This window comes from Vigna umbellata, chromosome 3 (genome assembly GCF_029865625.1).
Source record: "Vigna umbellata cultivar VRB3 chromosome 3, Vumbellata_1.0, whole genome shotgun sequence".
In the NCBI taxonomy this organism is placed as follows: Eukaryota; Viridiplantae; Streptophyta; class Magnoliopsida; order Fabales; family Fabaceae; genus Vigna; species Vigna umbellata.
In genome coordinates this window covers 54,838,934-54,864,797 of record NC_142167.1, presented here as the reverse complement: position 1 = coordinate 54,864,797, position 25,864 = coordinate 54,838,934, and the positions used below count along the sequence as shown (strand labels likewise).

General features: G+C 32.6%; 1 protein-coding gene across 2 annotated transcripts; it reads left to right on the top strand.

Moving 5' to 3' along the window:
• Positions 1-13,768: 13,768 nt before the first annotated feature.
• Positions 13,769-16,321, top strand: LOC124837273 (homeobox-leucine zipper protein ATHB-13-like). 2 transcript variants are annotated; one of them, XM_047312591.2, is made up of 4 exons: positions 13,769-14,432; positions 14,547-14,677; positions 14,770-15,149; positions 15,798-16,321. In XM_047312591.2, exons 2-4 carry the CDS (start codon positions 14,566-14,568, stop codon positions 16,143-16,145), a joined length of 840 nt encoding a protein of 279 aa, XP_047168547.1. In that variant the 5' UTR covers positions 13,769-14,432; positions 14,547-14,565; the 3' UTR covers positions 16,146-16,321. The 2 variants fall into 2 exon arrangements, with proteins under 2 accessions (XP_047168547.1, XP_047168545.1); XM_047312589.2 differs by having other exon boundaries at positions 13,773-14,427.
• The last annotated feature ends 9,543 nt before the right edge of the window (positions 16,322-25,864 follow it).

The window sequence follows — 25,864 nt, the reverse complement described above, 5'->3', positions numbered from 1 at the left end:
GGACTATTTAAGTTTGAGAATGAATTTATAAGTAGGAAAATTGTTATATTACAATAAATTTGTTTATGCATAAAATATTTGTGTTTTGATGCTTTTAAGAATATTTTTCTCATATTTAACGGCTTTATTGTTATTATTATTTATTATTAATAATAACTAACCTTGTGGAATGATCTAAAAACAACTCACCAACATCAATTTTAATTCCAAAATCACTCTTGTAAAAAAATTCACCTACCAAAACTTCAATTTAGACCAAAAACCAACCCAACAACACTCCCTTTTTACTACTTTCAACTCTATAACATATTTATACTTCATAGAACTCCAAAACAACATCACATGTTCAAACAAGCATCATTTCATAAGCATACACCACAATATTCATTAGACAAAACATTCACTCATCAAGATACAAACTTTATACAAATTGTAACAGATTTAACCAAGTATACATCTCACATTCTATCAAATACGATTACATACTTCTTAATGAAATTATAGCGAATATTATTTTTTCTTACCTTAAAGATTACCTAACTTCTCTACAAGAGCTAAGACAACTTCACTAACTCAAGAAACTATATTTGCACCTACAACTCACAGAACCATGATCAGAGTATATGGTTAAAACCACTGATCAGCAGAGAGTCTTATAGAAGACCCAGACTTCACATGCAAAACAGAGAAAACTAGCATGCAAGGAAAAAAAACTGACCAAAGAAAAGAGTAGAAACTACCTTACTATTTTCGAGAAACTGATCGGATGAAGTTATAAACCTCATTCTCGTGATCGTCTAGGTATCTCTCAATCGTCAAAGAAATAAATAAAGAGTTAGAAAACTTAGAGAGAAGGGAAAGGAAATCTAGAGAAAAGGTTCTAGAGAGATATTACGTTTTTTAAACAATGAGACACATTTATAAAATTATCTTTATATTATCCAATTATTTTAACATTAAAATAATTTGATCTCATTATTTTAAAACACCAATAAATTTAATATTCTATTTTCTTAAGTTCTTACAATTATTATTTTATTATTTAATTTTTACTTCAATATCAAATGCATATTATATAAGATAAATAACTAGTAAAAATAGGATTATAGGATTTATATAAGAAAAAATCAATGTATTTTAATTTATAAATGATATATATATATATATATATATATATATATATATATCATTTATAAATTAAAATACATTGATTTTTTCTTATACAAATCCTAAAACCGTATTTCTACCGGTTATTTATCTTAAAGTTGTAAAAAAAGACAAAAATAAATAACAACATAAAATGTATTTAGACCCAAGTGAATGTCAAATGATATCGGATGCGTGTATATAAGACAAATCCTAAATTACTTTGGTTATTATTTATTATTAGTAAAACACACATATTATATATCTTTTAGGATTAAATATGTTTTTAGTCTCCAAACTATCAAGCGAAATTATTTTAAGTCCCTCTTTCAAACTAAGCTACATTTTGGTCCTTCTCCTTAAGGAAACCTTAATTTTTCGTCTTCCTAAACCAACGACATTAAAAAAAAGCTGAGTTGGCTAACGGTGTGTGCCACGTCATTTTCTTTTGTAATTTTTTTCCTCCCTCATCCAACGCTTCTCCACTACTCCCTCCGTCATTCACGACCTCCTCTTCGGCCACGTCACCCACCTTCCCACCACACCCTCCGACATCTCTTCCTCCGCCATCCCCACCCTCCTCGCCATCGTCACCGACTTCCTCTACTCCCCCTCTTTCCATGAATCCTCAGGCACTATCATCCCCTCCGCCCTCCACCCTCACTCCTCCGTCCTCGAGTGAAATAAAAAAATTGATATACTACTTTCACACATCTCTTTTACTAATCTATAGGTAAATTGTGAGTTCAAGAACTCTACATACATCACATGAAACAACAGACTCAATTGGAAATGCAAACATCTATAACTCAAATGTACAACGAACGGTGATGTTCCTAATGTGAAGTTCGAACACATTTAGCTGTCAATGAATTGTTTTGTATAAACACGGTGTCGTCGTTCCCTTACATAGATGACCCAGAAGATCAAAGACAACATTACAACAGCAGATACCAAAATTAATCCAATATAACTCAATTCAGTATTTGTCTGCAGGCCAGGACAATGATCGTTGTTGATGTCTGTGAATGTTTTTCGCAAAAAAGTGATCATAGAATGTGATTGAGATCATCCTCGCTCTTCGATTCCGAAATTCGCCACTGGAGGTTTTGCTTTTGTTGTCGCGGCTTCTAAAAAAGCGAGTTAGGGTTTTGATGCGATCGATCTCGTTAGGGTGTCGACGATGATGGAGGATGAGGGATTCGGTTACGCGTGGTTCTTGGATGGTGACAGTAGCGCCGTCGATGACGATAAGTTTTGCATCGATCTGGAAATCGTTATGAGCCTTCTTGACGAGGATACTGATCCCTCTAAGGTACAATTTTGTGCTTGCAACGAGAGTGTGAGTGTGCCCCAACGACTTCTCCCAATTTTTCAATGTTGTGAGGGGAAATTATTGTGAATTCCGATCAGATCAACGACGAGCGGAGAACCACCCGAGGACGAAGGAGTGAGGGTGGAGGGCGGAGGGGATGACAACGCCTGAGGATTCATGGAAAGAGGGGGAGCAGAGGAAGTCGGTGACGGTGGCGAGGAGGGTGGGGACGGCAGAGGAAGAGTCGTCAAATGATGTGGTGGGAAGGTGGGTGACGTGGCCGAAGAGGAGGTCGTGGATGGTGGAGGGGGAAGTGGATGAGGGAGGCAAAAAATTACTCAGAAAAAAAAAAATGACGTGGCACACACTGTTAGCCATCTCAACTTTTATTTAACATCGCTGGTTTTGGAGGACGAAAAATTAAAGTTTCCTTAAGAAGAAAAACTAAAATGCAGCTTAATTTGAAAGAGGGACTAAAAACAATTTCGCTTGATAGTTTAGAGACTAAAATCATATTTAACCATATTTTTTATAATAATAAAATTATTGGTATTGTTATTATTATAATTATAAAATTAAGTATAATTTTTTTATAGATAATTTTTATGTATTTTATAGATAATTTTTTAATTAAAAATAATTAAAATTTAAAAAATAATTAAATAAAAATGATTGAATTTAAATAATGATCATTTAAAAATAATATCAATAAAGAAATATTTTAATTTTAAAAAATATTTAGAAAGTAAAATTAGAAAATAAATATAGACACTAAAAAGATGAATTCTCTTTTATATAGGTATGGGTATAAATAATTATTTACTTTAAAATTAAATAAAAAATACAAATAATGAAGTACTGCTAAATGCAGTAGAGATAAAAATAAGTAGGTAAAGATATATTGACATCTAGGACCAATAAAATTGTAAATTTTTAATTAAAAATAATAATTATAATATTTTTTACTACTTGTAATCTATTCTATTGTATTTTTATTATTAAAAAATATTATATTTCACTAGTTATTTATCAATATGTATGTAAACTTGTAAGAGTAATAGGAAAGGAGAGAAGAGATCAATGCATATTCTCTTTACAGATTTGGTCGTGATATGCAGGTGAGATTAAAATGGAAGATAAATAACATGATCGACATTTGATTTTAAACAATTAAAAGAGGAGATAAAGATAATAAAGAGGAGAAATAAAATAATTAAATTTCTCATGACAATAATAGTAACGTGAACAATTGAAATAAATGAGGACAAAATTTGGTTATGGTTTTTACTACAAAATAATAAAAAAAAAAGAGAATACTGGTATGGTATCATTTATAGTTAGACACTCATAGATCAGTCTAAAGATAAGCGAGCTTAAAGAATGTCAATAAATACAATAGACTAAACTATTAATATTTTATATAAAAGTCTAAATGGGAAAACAAATTAATGATGACCAAAATTAAAATATTTAAATTTAGTGGGACCAAAATCTTATTTAAACAAAAAAAAAATACATGTGTCTTGAGGTGTAAGTGGATGATATTATTACTTAATCAATATACTAGTAAACATCATAAATCGAAATAGAAATAAAATATTTATTAATAATGAAAACAAAAGATTATTACAAATCACTAATAAAATTTATAAATTTACGAGATATAACAACATTTTCTTTAAGTCTTATATGTATATCAACTTTACATTATCCAAGTTCTTAGGCATAATTGGCGAGTTACATTCTCTTATCTTTCATATAAAAAAAAGACCTAGTTAATATAGTTGTTTTCATTTCAAAAAGTTACCACATTTTAGTTGTAATTCCTAAATTTTAAAATTACGGGGTTTATCCTTAAATAATTTTTATAATTAGTAAAATAGAAGAACAAGTTTTGTAGTTCTTGTTGGATTATTTGGGTAATATAGGGAAGACATTATATTTAATTTTCGTTTACAATGTTTTTGTTTTAGAGAATTTCTAATTTTTAGCTTGTTCTTTTAAGCTTGGACGTAAATGGATAAAAAGAGAAAATTACGATTTTTTCTATGTTAAATGTTGGATCGGGTTAATTTTTGACAGAGGATTCTTCACATACTTTTTATTTACATAATTTTTATTTTGATAGTTGAGATCAATAATGGGATGCCTATGGTTAGAGAAAATAGTCATACATAACTTTTATATTTTAGGTTTCTCTTTCTTGATTCTTCAAATTTGAGAATATTATTAATTTGAGGTATTGACTTGTTTTGAGACTTTTATTTGTTTTTTTTTTGACTTTTTGAATAAAAGAGTGTTTAATGATAATTTGTGATTATTGTAATTCAAATGAGTTGTGAATGATGGAAACTGAGTTTAAGAGTTTTGAGGATTTTTAAAGATATTTGTGATGAAAAATTTAAGATTTGAGAGTATAAACTTATGGTTTTGAGTTGTATTAATATGTAAATAAGTTGAATGGATTCCATTTTAACATTATGATATTATGAATGATATTGGGCTATTTTGATAATGAATTGTTGAGTTCTTATTATAAGATATGGCATGATTAAGTTAAGTAAAATTTTTATTTGATTCATGAATATATATCTTTTAAAGAAATTTGATTATTATTTTTAGTAAAAATTAATTAATATTATGTGGGGTGTGTGTGTGCGCGTGTGTGTGTGCGTGTGTGTGCGTGTGTGTGTGTGCGTGTGTGTGTGGTCACGTCATCCTTCACTTGCCACATCAGCATTTTAATTTAATTTAAGTTGTAATTTCGTTTTTAGGCATTTTTGGACAGATTTAAGTTTTAGGCCATTTTTGGACGTTTTTGGAGAGGCCCATTAGTGAAATCTGAACTAGGGTTTTGTGCAAAAAGGGGGGCAACCCCCAAAGCACTCTCTTATGCTCTCATTTTGGTTTTTACGTTTTGGCTTCTCAAGAGAGCTCCCATGGAGGTCAAATTTATTTTCTCTTCTATTTTGTTGTAAACTCGTTTTCTAATTAATGAAGTTCGTTTTTGCACTTAAGTTTCTTCTTCATTTTCGTTTTATCTTCTTGTTTGGTGCTGCAATTCCGTTTTTGTCTCTTCTATTTTCGTTCTCTATTTTTGATTTCATTTTCAGTTTGCGTTTTTAGGTGCTGTTACATTTTCTACTTGCATTTCATTTTCGTTTCCACTCCATTTTCGTTTCAACACTTGTTTCCATTTTTGTTTTCTGTTGAGCATTCATTTTCCCTTTCGCATTTCGTTTTGCTAGCTTGAAGAACGTTTTTTGTGTGTTTATGTGTTGCATTTTGGTGTTGTAATTCGTTTTCTAGTTCTGCAATTTGCGTTTTTAATGTTGGGTCGTAATTCTAATTCTTTTATAATGGTAGCTTAATCGGTTTGGGTTGGTCATTAGTGATTTTGCAGCGTTTTCCATGAGATTTTTGTGTTATTACTGTGATTCTTCTACTATAACTTTGTATCATTTAATCTATTATGCACTTGCGGTTAGGACACGTTTAGTGGTCTAATTTGGATTGATTATCACTTAGTTAATCTGTTTGGTGCAGGGGTTGATTAAATTGGTGCAATTCGTTTGCTTAATTCGTCTTAGGAAAACTCAATTGATCTTCGCTTAGTTGATTGATTGTTTGAATAGGGTGAGGGTAGCGTTAATTGATTGTTAATTGAGGATTGGAAGTGTTGTAATTGAGCTAATGACCAACCTGTCTTTGCATTCTGTTGAATTTCGTGTTGTGGTTTGTCAATTCTAGTCACAAAACTGTCCATAATCAACCCCCAACCACGTGTTTGATCTAATTCTTGAACCATATTTTTGTCCTTAAGAGACGACCTAGGGGTCAATCTCCTAGTACTGCACTTTTTGTTGAACATTAAATTTGATTCAGGTACGGCCTCGATCACTATGATATTGGGAATTTGGGATTGTTAGAGGATATTTTTAAGGTAATAATAATCCTTGAAAGGAAGAACATTGAGAGGAAGTAAGTGGAAAGAGTAAATGTTTACATGGAGTACTTTCATGTTGTTGTATTCATGCAACTATGCTTAGGTTAGGTGCATTGGGCATCACCTGAACAATGTTTTATTTGATGTAAGACTCAAAATTATGGAGTAGATGTTATTTAGTATGATTGTGATGACATGCAAAAGTATGCTTGTGTGACGGTGACTCGGCGAAAGGTGGACACTCTGTCAGTCTCTAGTGGTAAGTGTGAGTGTTCACTTTGCTCGTAAGACTCTTTGTTGGAAGTCCCACATCGACTAAAGATAAGATCAATTTAGAGTATATATGTGGGTGCAAACCTTACCTTACAAGTCAATTTTATGAGGTTGAGTTAGGCTTAAAGTCCACTTCTTAATATGGTATCAAAGCCATGCGTTAGAGCTTATTCTAGTGAAATTTGATGTTTGTTGGTTCTATTGTTCCATCCGCTCTCGAGTCATTATCAGACTACCCATTAATGTCTAGTCGCATGCTTGAAAAGTATATACCTCGACTTGGCAGAGATGTGTTAGAAGTCTCAAATATATTAGATATAAGACCAATTTAAAGTATATAAGTGGGTGCCAACCTCACCTTACAAATCAATTATGTAGAGTTGAGTCAGACTTAAAGTCCACTTCTTAACACTCTTAGGGAGTAGTAAGAATGGTAACTTTGTGTAGTTGTATTGAAGGTGAACTTTGTTTAGGAAACTCTCGAGGATAATGGTGGGAAGTGACATCTGTGAGCTTCGCCTATAAGACTCCTGGTGAGCAGGGGAAGTGGAACGATTATTAGTAAGCTGCATGCAAGATTTACAACCCAATTGTTGACATTGAGATCACTAGTGATTGTATTATTTATTATAATGATATGTTTTGAACATATGATGATATGTTTGAATATGTGATGATATGTTTTGAATTGTTGTTTAAGACAACAAACTTTATAAATGATTGTGTGAGACAACCGATGGAATTTAATGGTGTGGTTAGACATCGAGATTATGAAAATATGTTTTGAATTGTTGTGTGAGACAACATGTTTTGTGGATGGTTGACAATTGATGAAATTGGATGGTTTGTGAGACATTAGAGTTATGAAATGTTTGGATTTCAGAGAAGAGCTTTAGATTTATTTTAGGGAAATAACTTATTTTATAAATAAACTTGTTTTAGACAAATGTGTTATAAAATAATAATTATTGCAAAAGAAACGTTAGTTTTAAACGTTGGCTAACAATTTTTATTTTCTCATTAATGTTCATAAGTGCACAATTTTATTTTCTCATTAACGTTCATAAATGTCAACTGTCAGCTTTTATTATTCATTATTGTTGTAATGGTTTTTGACTAAGTTTCTGCTTTATAAATAGAGCATTTCTTGCATTCCAAAAAAAAAAACAAATCAAGTTTTCTCTACTCCTCTCAAAAGGAAACCTTTTCCTTAAGTTATCTTCTTAGTTTTACTTCCTTTCTTTTATTATCCTCTTTATATCCTGGGTTTATTATTTACTCTCTTTAGAGTTTCTTGCTACTTCTGAGATTCTCAAAAATTTATGAGAAGTTCCTATTGTATCCTGGGGGACTTGCGCAATACACTGCGGATAACTCCTTAAGCACAATGATCTACACGTCTCAAGAAATTTTGTTCACGATTTTGTTAGATTTTCTACAACAATCTTAAGGACTTATGACCGACATCAACAACTAGATCCTAGAAAGTAAAAAAAAAAATTCTGGAACTGAAACGGTATTTGTCAAACCACTTTCGGACGTGTCAAAAGTTGAGGTCTTCTCTATATAGAACTTCTGGAGGCTGACAAGGTGCTATCAGCAACAGTGGCTTTTGATCACGTTTGTAGGGATCATGGACGAGGGTGAAGAAGAGGGAGACAAGGCAACAACTTAGCGTTCGTTGGAGTTAGGATGATGAACCCTAATTTTCATATGTCGTGCCTTTGTAATGTTTGAGGAAAGGTGAAGGAGAATTTCTGTCCAGAGAAAGAAAAAGAAATAAGAAGATGATGTTGGGTTCCTGATTTTTAATTTGTGCACCCCAAAATTAATTTCAGCACCTCACGTGGTAAGTGATGTAGTGGACCATTATCAGGTACTTAAGTAATTTTTCGTATACTCTACCTATGAATGAGAGAAACACAACGAAGTATTTTCTCGTTTACCAATCTTAAATATTTTAAAATTGTGGGGGTGTAAGTAGTTTTACTTAATTACTTGAAGAATGGAACTATTTTCATTGATTATGTGAAGTCAGAACGAAATCTAGCAAATTCTCTAACAAAATCCCTAGAAAGACAAATGATATTAGAAACATCAAGGAAAATGAGACTTAAGCCACTTGTAAAAAACAAGTGATGGTAACCCAACCTCTTTGATTGGAGATCCCATGAATAAGGTTCATATGGGTAAAAACAAGTCATTTATTAGTTCTGATAGCACCAACTGATTTTAATCAATTATATTCATTTCTATGGTGTGTGAAAGTGTTAGAGATTACATTATGAGAGGTTAAACTTAGTCATTAAAATTCTATGTGGTGAAAGAATTTAGCTTAAATAAAGTTTTTAATGATTTTCATATCCCCTATGGGTGGTGAATGATTTGCAGTATACACTTGATGAAATCACCTATATAAGTGTCAAGTATGGTCACTTGCATAAGATCTTGACATGATCTCTAGAGCATTCATGGATACCGGCACATGCATAATATAATAAGCGCAACACAACGATAACAACAAGGATTGTGGGGGTTTATTGTGATTGATAAACCTCTAAAATGTGTTTGGTTCATATAGTTTTCTATATCAACTACATTGTGTGCTAAGTTTCTTGATCTAAGACTAATTCATATAGCTAGCTATACTAGCTCTGATGCATTACAACTTATCAAATCCAGGATAAAAGTTTCTTATCTTTCTTTTGCTATGTGGGGGATTGTTATAAAATAATAATTATTGTAAAAGAAACATTAGTTTTGAACATTGGCCAACAATTTTTATTTTTTTCATTAATTTTTATAAGTGCACAGTTTTATTTTTTCAATTAAAGTTCATAAGTGCTAACGGTCAGTTTTTATTACTCATCATTATTGCAATGGTAATAGAGTATTTCCTGCATTCCAAAAAAACACACCAAATCAAGCTTTCTATTCTCCTCTCAAAAACAAACTTTTTGCCTCAAGCTACCTTCTTAGTTTTTATTCTTTTACTTTCTTTAGAGTTCCTTGTTATAGTTCTAAGAATGCGAATAAGTCCTTAATAATAATGATTTACACATCTCGAAAAATTTTGTTCATGATGTTATTGTAAAATAATGTGTACTTCGATTAACTTATGAATTTTTGAATCTTGTTATATTTGAACAAATAATTAAAAATTTTAGTTTTCATCAATCTTATACAGTGATATATAAAATAAATAAAAAATAAAATTTACTACATCTTAGTACATCGGGGTGTTACAGGATTTTGAGAAATATAAGAATTAAATTTATATATTATTTAGAAATTAAAAATAATATTAATTTATATATACTAAAAATTGAATATAATTAATATGTATCAGTTGACTAATGTTGAATTTTTTATCACAAAATTTAGAGCACTTTAATATCTTTAATTTCATAAACGATAATGAAAATCATACATCATCTTCTGTTTAAAGATAACTTCTTGTGTTAGATGTTCAATGATAAGAGAATAAAATTTAAAAATGACTTTGATTTGTTTAGTTTTGAGGGACTCATGTGATCTTAGGAATTGATTTATTTGTAATTACAGTTTCAAATATTATGGTCAGAAGATGTTATTTGTTTAATTTATTAAAAGAAAGTAAAGTTAATATGAATTGAACAAGTATTGAGTGAAATGAAGGATAATGCAAGTTGTGCTGTGATTCTAACTTGTACGGAAGCAAGTAGTAGAGGTAAGAGTAGTATAGTCCTTGTGATGTTAGACTCTACTATAACAATTATCCTAGATGAAGTTTAAGGTTACAACCAAAAAGGGAAATTAAGTTTTCTATTGATTTCGTTTCAAAGACAAAATCAATATCAGTGACTCATAATTATTGGATGGTTTCAATTATGTTTTTGGAGTTAAAGAAACAAGTTAATATGAATCAATTATTCTATTTTAATGCCCAACAATATCATTATATTCGATATGTGGTTTAATATTTCTATTATATGAATTTAAATTTTGTATTTAAAACGTTCAAAGATAACCCTTTTTTTTTTAATTTAAGCACCGTGTAAGGCAACTGATTTTAATTTGCATATAGAAAAAAATTACTTTTATTTTTACTCATATTTCATGATGGTGGAATTATATACAGTAATTTTTCCAATCCTATCTATATCCTTTAATATCGTTAAATTTTTTAATAAAAGAGTTTTATTAAAATTTAAGCATGTGTCTTTTTGTAAAAGAAAAGGACTTATTTTAAATGTATATATTTAAAACATACACACAACAATTATACAATATAAATAATATAGTTAAAATCTGGGGAAGCAAGTAAGTCATTGGTTTAATTGAATGAAGTGAAAATCAGACCATCGGTTTTGAATGTTAAATCAATTGATCGATGGATAGAAGAAAGTCTGAAAGCCGTTAACTGAAGGAAGAACCAGAGGTGATGTGTGTTTATGGCTGATTAAGCTAATTTGGGACCATATGTTGGAAACTAATCATGTTTCAAATATCAGAAATAGATTCACCAAAACATAACAAACAACAGAAAAAAATAACACTAAATTTTAATGTATCTTTTACTTTTGTGGGAAAAAAAAAACATAAGAATCTTAAAAATGTAAACCTAGGCACACCTCCCAACTATTTTGTTAGAGATGAAAAAGTTAATTGCAAGAAGTTGGTCCAGTAAAATAAGACATCAATTGGGAGACACAAGAAGACAAATAAGTGAAATAAAGAAAAAGAGAGAGATAGATAAAATAAAAATAAGTGAAAAAAAAAGAATCTAACTACCAATCCAACTTGAACAGGAATAATAACTCATGTTCTTAAAAGGTGTTTTTCTTTTTTCATGAACATGATGTTTGTTAGATCAAATCTATTACTCTCTAATACGTTGGGAATGTATTATTAAAATTAATTATCATATATAAAGTATTTTTTATTTTATTGTTATAATTTTGCTTGTAAAAAATCATGGAAAGATTGAGAAAAAATAATCTTTTTTATTTTAATGTTTAAACTATATGAACTATTAAATGTAGTTGATACATATAAGATTGATGTTAGAGAGATTCATAAAGTTTTTGTTGAGATGATAGGTTGTTGGAATTTTTTGAAAAGTTTGTAATAAAAAGATGTTGATTAAAATTAAGAAAGTGAAGAATGATGAGGAAAATTGTAGAATGCATGTACTTTTTTACCATTGATATGGCCAAAATTAAAGTCACACTGTACCATACACCTCAACTGGTCCTCTCTGGCAACTTACGATAGAAGATAGTGCAGTTTGAAAGAGGGAAGTAATTTCCTGATGCCTCTATTTCCTTGTCTCCTTCACACACACCCAACTTTTCCACCATCACCATTCATCAATTGCCTTCAAACATAAGCCAAACTATACACCACTTCTTCCTCCTTTACCTTTACCATCTTTCATATCTCATTACAAAACTCGATTTCTCTTTCACACTGACCCTATGAATTTATATAAGATATTAAAAAAAAATTATTAAATGTAAGACTTCGAATCCATCTTCTATTCTGACATGACATGAACACTTAAATCTTATACTCTTTCGTGACTTAAACTCACTCTTAGATTCCTAACAACTTATTCAATCATGTATTACTTTTCTATATTATGTTTAGAATACTCGTTTATATACATATGTATGAATTGGATATTTACATTTTTATATAAATATGAATTTGTCATTTCTTTTAATCAAGTATAAGAATTTGTTGTAATCCAAAATAGATCAGCATCACAGTAAGCATCAATCAGCATTTACAGCATTCTTAACACAGTCAAACATACATAAAAATAAAATAATGGAGTCAATTTTCACATATATATATATATATATATATATATATATATATATATATATATATATATATATATATATATATATGTATGTGTGTGTATGTATCTATATGTATATTAATGTGTACAGGGTATGTACTGGAGGGCCATATGAAAGGAGGCAGTGGATAAGGCGAGGTGAGAGGAATGTGGTGATAATATATTTATATTATTAAACAGAGTGAATCCACTTTTTGACCAAAAGGTTTATTGATATTTTGATTATATTGGATGGCATGAATGAGGTTTATATTTTTGTGTGTTGTGTTTGATTGTCTAAGGAGATGAGGAACTAAAGTGGTTAACGGGTAGAAATTGACGAAGAAGCATGGGGTGGTTAACTTTTGAGGAAGAGTTGTGTTTTGATGAAATAGTGATAAGATATAATAAAGTTGTAGAAAGAGTAGACGAGGGACGTGAATTTATTGAAAAAGTTGTTAAAAAAACATTTTCCAAAAATAAAATGGTTGGAAGAACAGAGGTGACGTAAGTGTAGATTGGCACTTGAGTGTCATGGCTCATTTTATGCATTAGAAAAATGGGTAGGAAAAGGACAAAGAAGAGGAGCTCGGGTAGGGTAGGAAGAGCAGGAAAATATTTTCACTCTGGGTGGAATATGTACTCTTTTGATGAAAAGCATAGCACTGATTTCTTGCTGGAAATGATTTGGAAATAAAAAAAAATGTAAAAAAGAAAAGAAGTTGTTAGCTGGTAATGGAAATTGCATGAAAGAAGAGGCATAATAGGTTGTGTTTGAATAGAGTTGAATTGAAGTGGATGACATAGGTGAAAAGAGAGATAGGGGTGGAAGTGACGCAAAGGATAATGGGTGATGCGAAAGAGCTTCGTCCTAATACACGATACCTGTTGGTGGGTTAGGTAGCAAACCCTGCCCCTCCTCATTGGACCCATCCCCTAGATTCCTGCCCTTTCTCCCTTTCCTTTTCTCTCTCTCTCACACAAAAAACACAATCCATTTTGGACATAAAGTTATAGCCAACTCACTTCTCTTTTTTCTTAAGTAACCTCTTCCCTTCACAAAATTTAACACAACTTACAAATATCACCTCACCATGTAAAGTTTCTTTTCCCTCTCAGTCACAACACTTTCCTCATCCTATGTCTTTTCTTTATCACCTTTTATTAATCTAATCATCGTCTCCATTTCCCACTTCCATTAAACAATAACTTAATCATATCTCAATCTCTACCTCCAATGCCAATTTCCCAATTCCATCATTATGTTTTGTGAAAAAACAACCCCCTCTTCTTGTCTCCTGAGTCAGAAACTAGTTTATCATTTGCAAAATAATTACATTTTAAGACCTTACTTACATTACATTGGAATAACAGTACTCAACAAGTTCAGCCAGAGAACCAAGTTTTCCTTTCTCATCACTATTTTTTTCTTTATTCTTTTCTCATCTACACCAAACATCCTTTCACATTTAATATACTTCATCTTTTTCCCCCACAAATGCTTAACTAATTGTTTTTCCTTTTTCATCTACACATTAAATTGGAGTTCTTTATACCAATAGTTTACTAGCAAAATCAAATGAAATAAAAATAAAAACCCTCTGATATATTTGGAAGTTAATGTGTAGAACTATATAGTCTATAGATTCAAACATCTCTCTCTACCTCTCTCTCTCTCTCTCTCTCTCTCTCTCTCTCTCTCTCTCTCTCTCTTTCTCTTTCTCTTTCTGTGTCTCTCCCCTCCTCCCTCTTCCCTCTCCCTCCTAACCCCATTTCCTTTCAAATAGTAGCACTAGAGAACAAAAACTCTAGCTAGCACTGATAATGTATATACAAGCCATCATTCGGAAGAATTAGTCCATTCTCTTTCAAGTGAAGAACTTGTTTAGTTTGCTCCAAAAAATATTGTCAGAGGATGTGGTGCAGTAATCCTTTGTCATTTCTTGTTTAACCTTGTATCATATGCAATCTTCTCTTATTCTATCAGAGTGGCGATCACACTATCTATCATTCAGCTGATCTTCAAGATTTTGTGGCAGGCCTAAAACCTGCAATGAGATGGCTTTCTTCCCAGCAAATTTCATGCTCCAAACCCCTCACCATGATGATCATCAACCTCCACCTTCGCTCACGTCAATTCTACCCGCCTGCACACCTCAAGAATATCATGGTACACTCTCTCTATCACTAACAATCAGACAAACACAAGCACACACACTCAAATATCATGTTTCTGATATCCTGTTCTGAATGTTGATGCAGGGGGAGTGACCTTTCTGGGTAAGAGATCCATGTCATTTTCATCAGGAATTGAGCACGGAGAAGAGGCCAATGCTGAGGAAGATTTGTCCGATGATGGATCACAGGCAGGGGAGAAGAAGAGGAGGCTTAACATGGAACAGGTGAAGACACTTGAGAAGAGCTTTGAGTTGGGTAATAAGCTTGAGCCAGAGAGGAAAATGCAACTTGCAAGAGCTCTTGGCTTGCAGCCAAGACAAATTGCTATATGGTTCCAGAACAGAAGGGCAAGGTGGAAGACCAAGCAGTTGGAGAAAGACTACGATCTTCTCAAAAGACAGTATGAAGCCGTCAAGTCAGATAATGATTCGCTTCAAACTCAGAACCAAAAACTTCAGGCTGAGGTTAATAGTTACCTTCTAACTCAATCAAATTCCAATCATTTAGTTCTGTAGCAGTGTAGTCTCCTTCCTTCCTGTTTACTTTCACATCATCTTTTGCTTTTCAACTTTTCTTTTCCTTGAGGAAAAGTGAAAACTACAATAAAAGATGAAGCCTCTTTTGACATGTTGAATTTCTTCTTTCTGAGACTATTTTTGATGAGATTGTTTTGATTCTGTGGAATAAAGCTTTGTGGTAGTAATGATGATCCTTTTTCATTTCACAAGTGTTTATGTTTTTTTGACTAGTGTATAGTTTTCAGAACCGTTCCTTTCACCTCTTCTCTTACTAGTGACTTTCTATAAAGTTGTTTCTTTTTTCCTTTCATCTACAGTGACTGGTTCAAGATTCAATGATCCATCTTCTCTCCATTGACATCTTCCATTCTCTCTCTTGCACACTTCTTCACTGGTTAAGCTTTTTCATTTTTCATCATACCATATTCTAGTTTCCAGAGGTTTAACAAAATTGTTTTTATTTGAAGGCGCAGGGGTGGTGTTGGTGTTGGTGTTGGTGTTGGTGTTGGTGTTTTAGCCTTTTAGGTCCAACTCTTGTGCATGCATATTGTTTGTTGTATCGTCTTATTGGATTAGGTAATTTTTGTGGTGCAGATATTGGCACTGAAAAGTAGAGAGCCAACTGAATCCATCAACCTTAACAAAGAAACAGAAGGATCCTGCAGCAACAGAAGTGAGAACAGCTCAGACATCAAGTTGGATATCTCAAGGACACCAGCTATTGACAGTCCTCTCTCTACACATCAGCCGAGCAGAACCCTGTTTCCATCTTCTGCTAGGCCTGCAGGAGTTGCTCAGCTTTTCCAAACTTCTTCAAGACCAGACCTTCCATGCCAAAAGATTGACCAAATGGTCAAAGAAGAAAGCCTAAGCAACATGTTCTGTGCCATGGATGATCAATCCGGGTTTTGGCCATGGTTGGAGCAGCAGCATTTCAATTGAAACAAAGGAAGAGTTAATTAATTTAAAATTTCAATGTACTACTTTTTCCCTGTGAAATCAAGAGGGTCTTCATCCATCAATTACCACACTTGATTATGAGTTCTTTAAATTAAAACCCATGTTTTGAAACTTGGTGTATAAAATAGAATTAATATATCAAGTAGAAATTTTCAATCTGGCCGGGCTTGAAAAATTTTCTATGAATGAATGAATAAAGGGCAATTAGTCACTTTTCCCCCCCAAAGCTGGTTACTGTAACAATCTTTCTTGAAACTCTGAGTAATGGTATCTGGTTGAGTTAATTAATGGGAAATGAGAAACTAAAACCGTTGCTGCAAGTGCCTGATGAGTGCAGGCAACATGGCGTGTAACATTAAAATAAGGAGAGATTCTCATTCTCTCTTACACTTAACTTCATAAACTCATTATTTTAGCTTGCTTTGGAATCACACAAGCGTATATTCTAGAGAAAGAAAATGTTTGCCATTTCTCTGAAGAAAGAAGACCCTGCGATGATGTGAGCTGATCTCATCAATCAGTGCCCACAATGAACCAAATCCACCCGAACTTAACAAAGTGGGCATAAAAAAAGAAAGAATCAAACACAAATTCCAAGAAGGGAAGAAGACAAGCATAAGGAAGAGTGGAAGAAAACAAAGAGAGTTGGAAATAGTCATTCTCGTGAATGAGATATTGTCGATTTTGTTGTTCATGGCAACATAGGAAAAGGGGGATCGGTATCGTATGAAAAAGTTTAGCTACTTACTATAATAAAAACTTCATTCATGTAAACTATGTAAACCATGTTTAACAAATCTTTTTATAGTTCTTTAAATGTTACTCAGAATGTGTTAAATAAAACGTGGGTGACAAAGAGTAAATAAAGAATTTTTGGGATATGGAGCACAATTGGGGATTTGGCCGTACCCACTTTTAATTTTTGGCACTGATCAATCAGAGAATTAATTCATCACTGCACCATTTTTAGGGTTTAATGGAAGAGTTCATGTGAGATCACTGTCACCCACTCTCTATCATCCATCTAGGTGCGTTTTCACACCTCACTTTCAACTCACCTCTTTACTTGTACATTTTATTTTCCTCTATATGGATCACATGCCAGTGTTGACAGTGGTCAAAATTGCACCCTAAAGTTTAAACCATAAAATAAATTGTCACAATCTACCAGTCAAATTTGCATCACGTCATCCCATGCATAGTAATACTAGTAGGAAACTTTAGCTCAGGTGAATATGTACATGCAGATATAATGTAAATTTCCCTTGCTTCTATTTTTTTTTTTTCATTAATCATACGATATGTTGTTTTCAGTTTTGCTTGTGGAGACCATCAACATCATCATAATAATGTCTATCAGAAATGAATGTTGTCACTGTCATAGATGTATTAACTTCTTCCCCTTCCAGCACGCTTCTTGCAACATTTTTCTAATGGCTTGCTGTCAAATTGATAAACGCTATAGCACCTACCCTGACTCATTCTTTTCTTTTCTAGTATGAATGAGTTGTTCCCTAACTTGCTAAATTTCATGCAAGGATGCTTCCCTTTCTGTTTGTCGGGCAATTAATTCTCGATTTTTTCTGTCATTTTACTCACCACCACATTTCCCTTTTTAATGTCTAACTTTTCAATCATCTCACAAATCTACACCTAATTCTACTCCAATCAGCACCATTTAAAAATTTTTCATCATTCAAATTAATGTATTAAGTGTTCAAGGAAATTTTATTATAAGTAAAAATACTTTTGAGAGAATGAAGTAAAAACAATACGTTTAATAGAGAATATTATATATCACAAACAGTTTTTATCTATTTGCAGCTAGTTAAACTTGGTTTCCAAGAAATCTTCCAAAGATAGTTGTCAACCAATTTAGAGGGGTTTTAATGATGTGAAGAGGAATTGAACTCGCATTACGAAAAAACAACAATTAACATAGAATCCTTCATCACTTAGATATACCCACATTAATTGAATTGACTTCAAATTTTATAAAACCATATATAATTCAAGACTTTTAAATAACAACTATGTTAAAATTAGAGAGTGACATGTGAAGTCATTTTATATATCATTTTATTTACTAATTTATTTTTAAAATAGACCTAAATATAATTTCATAAAAAAAAGTTTTTAGAACCCATTAGGGAATCTTTCTCCATATTGGTCATTGTCTTCTTCAATTTGTTTTAAGAGACTCCTTTCTTCTGTGCTTGTTCTTGGATCTCGGGACCTTCCACTTAGACACAGACCACCACGCCTCCAGGACCTATCTAAGCTAGCTCCAATCCTTAGCTTCGATGATCATCATCGCCGACTTCTCTTGGTCCTTCAAATTGAGATGAAGTTGTTGGAAGTGCAAGTCTGGTTAGTGAAGACTTTGAATAAAGCATGAAGTGCTTCCCAAATCCAAGACAACAACATAAAAGTTTGTTGGAGATTCCACGTCGATTAGGATAAAAAGATCTCATAACATATGAGTCGATGTAAACATTACTTTTCAAGCCGATTTTATAGGAAGTTAAATTTAAAATCTACTTTTTAACATGATATCAAAATAATTGATTTAAGCTTAAGTAAGATTTGTCATTTGTAGAACATATTGTGTCACCTTTTATTAGACCGCTAACCACTTATTAATATTTAGTCTCATCTTCAAAATATATATGTCTCGATGTGAGAGAATGTGTTAAAAATCTTACATCAATTAAAAATAAAACGATTTCATAATATATAAGTAAATGTAAATATTTTAAACTAATATTAACAAATTAAATTTATAACCTTATTAAAAATAAATAAATAAATATTTTAAATGACACTGTATAAATAGAGTCACATAAAAAAGTGTTTTAAAAATTCTTTTAAAAAGGATAATTATACATATAATTTATGAAAAAGGTTTAAGAAATTGAAGGGAAAGATTTTCTCAACTTTTGATTTCCTTAAACTTTGGTTACTCTATCAAACTTTGAATTCAATTATTGCTTGATTTTTCACAATAAGTGGCCAAAAGTACTAGTTGCCTCACTTTACAATTTATGTTTTTCTTATTTTCTATGAATATTGATGCATAAAATTATTAATTGTAAACATGGATTAGTATGAACACTTCTCTAGAAAGAAGGCAATTTTATATAGCAATCAGAAGAATGGATTGGCTTTCATTTTCAATGAAAGAGGAGGCATATCTATATATCTGATATTAGGTTTCATGTTCAGCTATTTATCCATATACCAGTAAGACAGTAGTGGTCGATAATTAATGAATGATAATAAATAAGACACATTCTTAATTGAAACACCATTGCTTTGAAGCAATTGCTTCGCCTGAAAGGCACAACTCCTTGCAATTTTGGAAAGTTATGTATAAACTTCCAATTATGTTATTGTCATATATGGAACCTGAATAAGACCCTAATCTTACGCACACCTTCATTGTAAATACATCATATACGTAAGTATCCATTTCTCTATTAAACAATACATGTGATACAATCTGCCTTGCCTCCAATATCTACTATATATTTATATATATTAATATTATAGTATTGCGCTGTTATATGTATGGGATCATGTGAACTTGGCTTAAAATAATCACCCAATGGCTGAAAGTTTTGGCATTTGATGACAGTTTCAGAAACCAACTATGATCTTAAGTAATTTTTTTATTTTTTTTCAGTGGAATCATTGGGTGGCCACGTGCTTAGGGGATTCTAACTGGACACGTATATATCATATAAAGGGTTGTTAGGGTTTTCGTAAGAGATGCAGAATATGAGCATTCCCAGCATGTTTGCGATTATAATGTCCATAAAGAGTGTGGAGAACATGTGGTTTCAATATGCAATAATTTTTTAGTTATTGCTTTGTTCTTTAACTTAACAAAGTATTTTTAGTATTTTAATATCATTGTAGATTCTGTCAAACATAATTTTTAAGTAGTTTTTTAGTTCTTCACGGCAACCATACTAGGTTGTCACTAAATTATCCACATCTAGAAATGCAAAAGTTAATTTCATCTAACTTCAATGTTGATGCCGAGTTAGTTTATATATTATCATCGAAAAGTTAAGCAACGTGAAAAGTTTTACATCGATTAGAAATAAGATCAATTTATAATATATAAATAGACGTAAATTTCACTTCACAGCTCAATTTTGTAAGATTTTGTTTTTTTAATAATGTTTTTTTCTGAAAAAAAAAACTCGTAAAGTATATAAGTTAAATGGTTTGGAGTAGTATTATTTATAAAGAAGAGCACCTTGTATTGGAATGAGTTTGTTGTTTGTTGAGATGGAGAAGAGTTGGAAAAAAGGGAAAGACAATGGCATGGAGATATATTGGGTAGGTATGAGAAAAACATTGGATTCTTTTGAGTACCAAAAATGGGAGTAAGTTATAAGCCATTTGGTCTGTCCTAGTGCCTGCACATGCAATTAAGTGGGTTACACTCACCTCTTCTTCATTCTATCTCTTCTATATTAGATAGTTTTCATTCTCACTCACCCAACCATCTTTTTTTTTTCTTTCAACTTTCATCTTTTTCACATTTTTATTTTCATATACGACCATCATACCTTAAAAGTGCTATATTTTTAATAAAAGATCGCTGTATAAGACAACAAGGAAATTGGTTCATAATTATGGAACAAAATGAATTATAAAATATCATTAATGAAGACTACTTCAATCATGTTTTGTACTTTGGTATACACTCAACACATAACACATATATTAAGATGGGCTTGATTATGCAAAGTATTTGAAGGATCATAAGATTTAGGATGAGTCCCATCTACGTTATTGCTTAAATGAATTGTTTTTTTTTTTTTTGTTATTATTTTTGTGGGTTTCAGCTTGTCGTGAAACGTTCTCTTCTAAATTTTATGTTTCTTAATGTAGGTAATATTATAAGTTTTTCATTGATCCATGTATTAATATTAAAAAATTATTTTTATTAAAATTATAATTTCTATCATTGGTTATGAATATGTGTTTTGTTTATTAATAATAATCAGAAGAGAACTTTAAAAACGATTGATAATGAAAATAAATTTGATATATTGGTCACATTGTTTTGAAAATTTGACAAAATGAACTGAATTATTCTTTTTTATTTGTATGATTATATTATAAGGACTTGTACTAAAATATTAAAGCACTATAATTAATCTCACATATTAATCATTAGTGCAAAAAGAACTTTAGACGTCTATTATTTTGGGTTTTTAACGTCTGATCTCTGTCCGACGTCTATATGGGTGACGTTAATGAGACGTCGGACCCTTTAGGTCAGACGTCTCTATAGACGTCATACAGGTTAGACATCTCTAAGGTTGCTCCTGACTCATGGTGATTTGAGTTTATAACTTTATATTTTAGTTGAAGAGAATGTATTGTACATTTTTTTTATTGGATGATTTTAAAAACGAGTGGAGGGAATTGGAGGAGTACAAAACGTAAGAAATCGCCGCCATAGAATGCCGCCTAAAGACACGAGAATAACTACACCAAAACCCAACGAAAACGCATTTTAATCGGTTCAAATGAAAGATAATGCATCAAAGAGTGATGTAATCGAAGTAAAATTAATTTAAAACGGTGCAAAAGTGAGAAAACGAACCTGGAAAGCGTAACCCGTAGAGAGAAAACGCGACGAAGATGATGAACAATGAGTACGTGTAACAGTTGTCTCACGTTCATGGTGTTTTAATGCCAAAATTTAAACGTCGGTTCCCCCAATTAACAGACGTCTAAAGTGCTTCAGAAGTCGGAGTGGCAAGATCAGACGTCTAAACGAAGTCAAAAAGTGACTTTTTAAATTTCTGGATTTAGGGTTTAGACGTCGGTTTCCTCAATTAATAGGCGTCTCAAGTGCTTCAGAAGTCGGAGTGGCGGGATCAGACGTCTAAACTGAGTCAAAAAGTGACTTTTTATATTTCTGGATTTAGGGTTTAGACGTCGGTTCCCCCAATTAACAGACGTCTAAAGTGCTTCAGAAGTCGGAGTGACGGGATCAGACATCTAAATGGAGTCACTAGTCTAAATGGAGTCAAAAAGTGACTTTTTAAATTTCTGGGTTTAGGGTTTAGACATCGGTTCCCCCAATTAACAAACATCTAAAGTGCTTCAGAAGTCGGTTCCCTCCATAACAAACTTCTAAATAGAATAAAAAATTATTTTTTTAAACTTTTTTGTTTAGTTTTGGCGTCTATTCGGGGGAGCCGACGTATATGAGTATTTAGACGTCAGGCCCTTCCATAACTGACGTCTAAATAGTTGTTTTATTTACGAAAAATGTCACCGGTCATTTTTTACGTTGGATATTCGAGGATCAGACGTCTAAAGGGTGACGTTAAAGGTCTTTTTTGCACTAGTGAATATTTAAGACATTTTTTTATAACCGAGTCTTTAAACTAGTAATTAGCCGAAGTATAATTTATCTCATTAATATTTAATGTTTTTTTTATATAATCTAATCTTTTAAGTGCAGTAAAGGGAAACGACACCAATTATTTTCATATATAAGCATCGGTTCATGAACTAAGGTATATACAGGTGAGGCAAAAATAGGTAGTCTTTTTGTCACGATTTTGAACCGAGGCACTATGTGGAGATTTTTTGTCTCGGTTGGTTTTGAACCAAGACGATAGATGCCTTTTTTTTTAGAAATTGGGTCTTTTGCCTATTCAAAATATTTTTTTTATATTTTTATTTGCCATGGGACAACGGAGGCGGCGACAAAATGGCCGAAGGCGGCGACAAACGGCCGAAGGCAGCGACAAAGAGCCGAAGGTGGAGATGAACGTTTGAAGGCGGCGACGAATGCCGATGGCGGCGGCGAACGACGGTGGTGACAACAAAAAGCTTAGTTCGCACGAGAGAAATAGAGAACAACGTTCGTGCGACAGAAATGAAGACCACACCAAACACTTCGTGCGAGAGAAATGGAAGCCACAAACCAACAATTTTGGTTGAGAGAGAGAATGGTTGCGCAAGGAAGAATGAACAATATATAGGTTAAAAAAATTTACGATGACGACAAGTGGTGAATGCAACAGCAACGACCAGTGATGGAGGCAGCGCAGCGGCTAGTGGTGGAGGCAGCAGCGGTAGAGCAACTAGAAGAAGTTGTTCGCAGGAGATGAGAAGCGACTCTCTGGCGAAAGAAGAAGAAGAAAGAGTGAAATGTGCTTACTGTTTTACGCTTCTGAAATTTAACTATCGAAAAAACTATTACCTCGATTATAAACACAATCGATGTGTAAACCTTCCAGAAAAAATTCAAAATAAAATTGTAAATGAAAATTTTGAAAATATCTACTAACTATAGGCCTCGATTCGCGGTTAAACCAAGACATAAAGGGTCTATGGCATCAGTTAAAATGAAACCGAGGCAGTAGAGTTGACAAAATGGATTTGGAATGTTTAAAATCAGAGGTTGTCAATTTTTGGCACGACATACTGTCTCGGTTGGTCAGAGAACCGAGGATGTAGGCCTATTTCAAAAAAGTTGTCAGGATTTTTTGCCTCAGTTGATCAGATAACTAAGACAATAGACCTATTTCGAAAAAGTTGTCAAGATTTTTTGCCTCAGTTGGTTAGAAAACCGAGATAATATACACCCTTAGACATCAATTCACATTAAACCGAAACATATAATGTTTAATGTCGTCAAAATTACAAAATTATCACCATATTTAATACATTTCGGTTTGTTTGAAACCAACTTGCAAGTTGAAAAGCTATTTATTTACTAATGCAGTTATGTAATTAAGACTTATTTTTGGACATGGGAAATAACTCGGTAATCCTAGGATTAATTCTTGTAGTTTTAAAATAATGTTTGGCCAACAAAAGTTATGTCCCACAAGAAAAAACTAATAGTCAATTTTAGGATACGGTCTAGACCATATCAATATATATATATATATATATATATATATATATATATATATATATATATATATATATATATATATATATATATATATATATATATATATTAAAAAGCTATTTAAAATTAAAGTGTAATTTTTTATAAGCTATATTGTTTAAAAAGACAGTTGTTGACATATAAAGAAATTGTAATAACATTTAATTTTATCGGAAAATTTTGTTAAACATTAAAGAAAACAAAGTGAATTAAAAAGAAATTATCTTGTAAAATTGGAGTGACTAAGCCAACATGAAAAATCAAACTGAAAAGTTTGTAAAATAGGTTAGATAAGACAAAAATAATAATAACCTAAACTGAATTTTATAGTTTTTTAGTTTGTTTTGGTGGGCAGCCATATCAACTTTTCAAACGCGCACTTAATTTTTTGATAAATCCTCTATAAAATAACTAGCGTGAACACAGTCGCCGCGAAATATAAGTATTATTGCATCAGCGAATGTAGTTTTATATATTTATAAATTATTTAAATTTTAATAATAGTAATTAAAAAGTTTAATGTTTCGGTAGGTCCTTATTTTTGTACAGAATTTCAAATTTATCCTCTTTTTTTTCAGCGTCTCAATTGGGTTCTTATTTTATGAAAATTACAACAATTAGATCTTTACCGTTAAATTGGCCCAACGACGTTAACGTATGGTTGACATAATAAGAAAATCTGATGTGGAATTTTTTTTTTATTAAACACTGAACTGAGCTAGGTTATCACCCTTGACACATCATCTTGTACCCCCAGAAACTCTAGCCTTTCCCCTACCATCCATCATCGGACTACCAGTAGCAAAGTTGCCGCAAATTTCCATGGGGATCCTTCATCACCTCCACCACAGATAACATCATCAGATCGCAACACTCATCTTCTCCACCATCAATAACTAAAATTGTTCATCTCCATTATAGGGATTTCTCCACAGAGATTTCAAGACAGAACCTAAATTGCAAGCCCTAATTGCAGGGACCATCGGACCACTACGAGATAGCCATGAATCGGGCCACCTCAGAGATCGTCCAAAATCACCATGTCGCACCGCCTCTGCCAGACCCTAAGCCGTCGCGACCACTATCTCCTCTGCAAGAGGCCACCACACTCGCGCTTCATCACATCAACGGTGGTGTCTCCATTCAAAAGCATCAAGCCACCTTGTCGTCGTCGCCTAACCCTAATCCGCGCTTCAAGCCACCGCATTTTCCACCACGATGCAGAAGCGCTTCAGTGCCACCATCAACCTCGCAGGCGTCACGCGCAACCCTCAACGCTTCACCATCATCAACCGCATCAGAAACCTGCAGAAGAACCCAAAAACCGCAAACTCCATTGATGCATGAAGCTTCAACCTCTATCGCAGATGACCATCTTCGTCTTCTTCAACGCACCGCCACGACACACCTCCATCACCTGCGCCAAGCCCAAACCTGCAAACCACAAAATCAGAAAAAGCTCATCCTAAACCCCAATCGCAATAAACCCTAGTTCACGAAACGCCACCATCGACCTCGCTATCAGCTGCAAGACTCCATGGCCACCATGCCGCAACATTAACCATGCCACCACCCAAATACCGTTGAAGCCTCCATGGAAACCCTGCAAATAAAAAAAACCACAGAGCCACTAGAGAGCCATCGTCACGCCTTCAACTCGCAAAATGAGAGACCCTTCGCATCCACCGTTGGTTGCCGTGAATGAAGGGGTGAAACCGTGATTATAAAAGCATCTTCCCCACTCTGCAGAATAAGTAGT

Excerpts from the sequence above, each read along its gene's own strand:
- LOC124837273 (XM_047312589.2), top strand. Across the intron at positions 14,678-14,769 it reads CACACCTCAAGAATATCATG|GGGGAGTGACCTTTCTGGGT; the intron begins GTACACTCTCTC and ends ATGTTGATGCAG. Across the intron at positions 15,150-15,797 it reads ACCAAAAACTTCAGGCTGAG|ATATTGGCACTGAAAAGTAG; the intron begins GTTAATAGTTAC and ends TTTGTGGTGCAG.